Source organism: Eurypyga helias, unplaced genomic scaffold (genome assembly GCF_000690775.1).
Source record: "Eurypyga helias isolate BGI_N326 unplaced genomic scaffold, ASM69077v1 scaffold12935, whole genome shotgun sequence".
NCBI classification, from domain to species: domain Eukaryota; kingdom Metazoa; phylum Chordata; class Aves; order Eurypygiformes; family Eurypygidae; genus Eurypyga; species Eurypyga helias.
In genome coordinates, this window is record NW_010252145.1 from 28,246 (window position 1) to 32,272 (window position 4,027).

The 4,027-nt window shown below is 45.1% G+C and overlaps 1 protein-coding gene across 1 annotated transcript in view; it reads left to right on the forward strand.

Annotated features, from left to right (window-relative positions):
- Positions 1-881, forward strand: part of CGA (glycoprotein hormones, alpha polypeptide) — a 9,762-nt gene extending 8,881 nt beyond the window's left edge. Inside the window, exon 4 of the mRNA XM_010152263.1 lies at positions 473-881. Coding sequence (XP_010150565.1) covers positions 473-550 — 78 coding nt within the window. The 3' untranslated portion in view covers positions 551-881. The remainder of the gene's footprint in view (positions 1-472) is intronic.
- The last annotated feature ends 3,146 nt before the right edge of the window (positions 882-4,027 follow it).

A 4,027-nucleotide genomic window follows, 5' to 3' on the forward strand; every position in this document is an offset into this window, starting at 1 on the left:
CGCACTATACCAGTTTGCGTGAAGCCACATCCAGCCTGGCCTTGTAGGCTCCTTCAGGTACTGGAAGGTGCTATAAGTTCTCCCCGGAGCCTTCTCTTCTCCAGGCTGAACAAGCCCAACTCTCTCAGCCTGTCCCCATAGCAGAGGTGTTCCAGCCCTCTGAGCATCATAGATGGGTTACTTGACACTTTTTGAAAATTAGGCCCTTTCAGAAGTGCTAAATGAAGGACACCAAACTGTGTCACTGTGCACGTCACTGTTGAAAACCTTCTCTTCACGGCTCCGAAAGCAACTGATGATGCAGCTTCACATGTTGGCATTCAGGAGCCATTCTAGTACACATACCCCAAACAGCCTGTGTACCTTGTAGTTAAGGAAAAGGCTTTGCACATCTTTTACTTGAGAATGCTGTTTTTACTGTGTAGCAAATCCTAATTATTTGTTATATGTGTGTGTTTTCTTTTTTTTTAAGATTACCCTTAAGGACAATGTGAAGATAGAGAACCATACAGACTGTCACTGCAGTACCTGCTACTATCATAAGTCCTAAAGCCTGTCCCTTTGTTAATGACCAAGGACAACGGCAAATGGAATATTTGTTTTTCAGCTTTTATAGCACCGCTTTGTAAAATCTTATGTTTTCTGATCAGGACACTGGGTAGACCTTTGAATAAGATGGATGGCTGGTTTATTTCCTCTTTGCTTCTTCATGCATTAAAGTAAGTTTAATTATTTCCATTAGGGATAAAATACAGCACTTGCATGACAACTGAAGGCTTGATCTATTTTTAAAATAAACTGTCAGTTAAATCATCAATGTTTCTTGAGGAAAAATGATGATTTAATAGCTTAAAACAAAAAAAATATTCTGCTGCAGTTAATGTCTAGATTTTTTTTTTGTGGGAGAGGGAGGGAAGGAGGAAGGGAGGTATGGGAAATTGGACAGAAAAAGAAGCAATAATTTCCCCATATTCATTTAGTGATTAGATTTTTTTTTTGAAGAATCAACATTTTGTTTCTTCTGTTTCTCTTCATTTTTTTCTTTACCTTGAGGGCAGAAAGTTTAACAGTGCGGTGCTCTGTCTTTCTGTGCCATCTTTGGTTTTTCTTTGAACTCAACCTCCTCCCATATAGGTAGATAAATGGATGCACGATCAGATGTTACAAAGAATTGTACAGTTTCATGTTGCAGTGGTGGAATAGAGGAGTGGTACAACAGTATTAGCTGTTCAAGGTATTCCTGAGCAGCATGGTATAGGGCTTTAGTGATTCCCAAATGCAATGTTCTGGACCCAGATATACAGGTGGGAAAGACAGGGAATATGTTACGTGAAAAAGGGACCACAGAAGATGTATTCAGAATGCATGGCCTTAAGATTGTAAACTGGGATTTTAAACATAGCACTTGTTCAGTTGTAGCGGGTTGGATTGGAGTCTCTGGAGGAACTGCTTGCAGGTCTGAAGCCCACCCATGGGAACCGAAGGGGGTGAATTCGCCAGCTCCTCACCCTAATACCTGGGGTTGGAACATCAGCCTTGCTGCAGTTGCTGTCTGCAAGAGTTTAAATGTGCTGTCTCAGAAAGCCTCCGGTGTATTTGTGAGGGATTTCTTTGCAGCAGATGCTGTCAAGGGAGCAGTAAGAGCTTCTAGTGGGAACAGGGCAGGCTGCCTGGGGTCAGGCTGTGAGGGTGGCTGGTCTGTGCTGGGGCATGGCTATGGCTGATGTCTGCTCCAGTGCCAAGTGATTGAAGTTGTTCAGGCAGGCCTCCAGGGCTAAGCTGTGATGGGGCACTTGAGCAGCCCAAGGCCAGCAGGATCTAATGATGGTTTTAGTTACTAGTCATTCACCCTTCTGTCTATTGGAGTGCAAATCCAGTGTTATCTTCTAAGAACACAATCATGAGGCTTTGTGGAGAAGAAAAGACTTCTCATAGATAGAAGAGTTAAGGTTCTTAGAGAAGCATTATTTAAGCCTTTGTCCAGTAAACCTTATTAGCCTCATCTCCATGCCTTAACACTCTGGTTCAGTCTCTCACCCCTGGGAACCACTGATCTGGTCAAGTTTCATGTCCTAGCGCAGAATCAACTGCATCGTGACATTCCTGGGGCTTCACTGTTCTTACTATGCTGGAAGATTTCAATCTTTGGGGAAGATTTTCCCTAATGTTCTATCTATGTCTCATTTGCTTCGACATTACTTCTGGTCAAGGGGAAAGTAGGCCAGTAGGGTGCTCTTTAGGATGAGTTTAATAACATCAGCAGCACAGGTTTTCACAATGAGAATTCTATTTTCTCATTCTGGGTTTTCACTCAAGGTATGACAGCAATACACAGTAAGCAGCTGCCAGAACTGACTCACAGTTCCAAGTTGTACGATTTTATTAAACGTGATTGATGCAGGTACTTTTGCAGGAGAGCCAGGTCCTACCTGGGATTTCTGGGCAACAAGAGAGGAGTGTTTGAAGCTGCAAGATGATTACCTTTGGGAATGGTATTGTGTTGTCTCATAACTGTGATAGGACTGAAAGGAAGAGCAGGGAAACACATTCTCTGAAATTCACTTGCAGAGGAGATGTGCCTTTTCAGCCTCCTGAACTTCTTGGATGACCTCTTACTCCAGTGAGCTCCTCTGCCAGTATCAAGTACCTGTTTGTCTATCTATGTGCTGCCCACAAGAGCAGACTGGTGACATGACAAAATTCTGTTTGCACCTTCGTAATCAACTTCCATATTTTGCAATGAAATATGGAAAACTAAAACTCTAAAACCACTAAAACACTAAAAAACACTCTAAAAACACTCTAAAACGGGGGGGGATGAAACCCATGCGTCACAGAAGACATGAGATGCTGGAGACCAGTGTCATTCTAGGATACCTGCTCTGTTTTTCAGCGGGTTTTCCCGCATGTACAAAGCCATTTAGTCATGAACTTCTCAACTCCCGGGTCCCTTTTCCCCCTAGGACGACCTTAGGCAGCAGGAGCTGTGTGCATTGCGAGTGCCTTCGGCATGGAATGCGGAGGCATCGCCTCATTAAGTGATCTGGCTCCAGCTCTTGAGCTTAGAAGAAATAACAAAGTAAAGTGATAAAATAAACACCAAGATCCACAAACCTAACAGCAGGCGATAAGGGAGACAATAAGAAAGACCAGACCTCTTCAGCCAGTGATTGATGGGCCATTAGCAATGACCCTGCGGTGCAGGGGCAGCCCGAGCTCTGTAACCGGCGAGGTGGAGGGGAGCAAGGCTGCCCTCGGCTTTATTATTGGATGTTGAGAGGTGGGGAAAGGTGGTGGGGGGGGGGATCGGGGTGGACTGGGGAGGAGCAAGCGTGGGAAAACAGAGGAGAGGGTATTAAAGGGGCTGGTCACGTGTGCAAGCTGCCAGTCAGTATGTTTGTCTGACTGAGCCTCTGCTTGTTCCTTTGCAGTCTGTCCTATCCTCTTACTAAATCGTTACTCGACTATTTTGTGTGCTGTGTAACCTCACTTTGTGTCCCATGTGAGTGCTGCAACACCTAAGTGCTAGCAACTGGAGAAGGGACCCGTAGGTCTGGGTGCTAGCAACTAGAGAGATCAATATGCAAGAGGGGTGTGGGGGGTCCCAGCTCGAGGGGCCATGGGCCATAAGGCTTGCAGGTCTAGGTGTCAGCAACTGGAGGGACCAGGGTGTATGTTCATGTGGGAGAAGTCTAAATACCAGCAACACTAAATACCAAAGTGTGTTTATTTTTCCCCCAGCTAATTTAATCCTGTGTGTATGTGCAATTGTATAGCAAATTTTAAGTCGGATTAGTTGGTGAGCAGGAGGAAACCTGCATCAGGAAGGACTCAAGGGCAGAGATCATGCTGGGTAAGGGGACGCAGGGTTTGGACATGGGTGGACCGGGAAACTGTGTTAGCATTCAAGGGATCCGTGATTGTGGGGACGCTTGTGAGACAAGTGTGTAGCACACGGATCTGCTTGCTAGCAAAGTTCAGACTGGAGTGGCTGGAGAGTAGGAGGAGACCTGCTTACCTGAGTCCA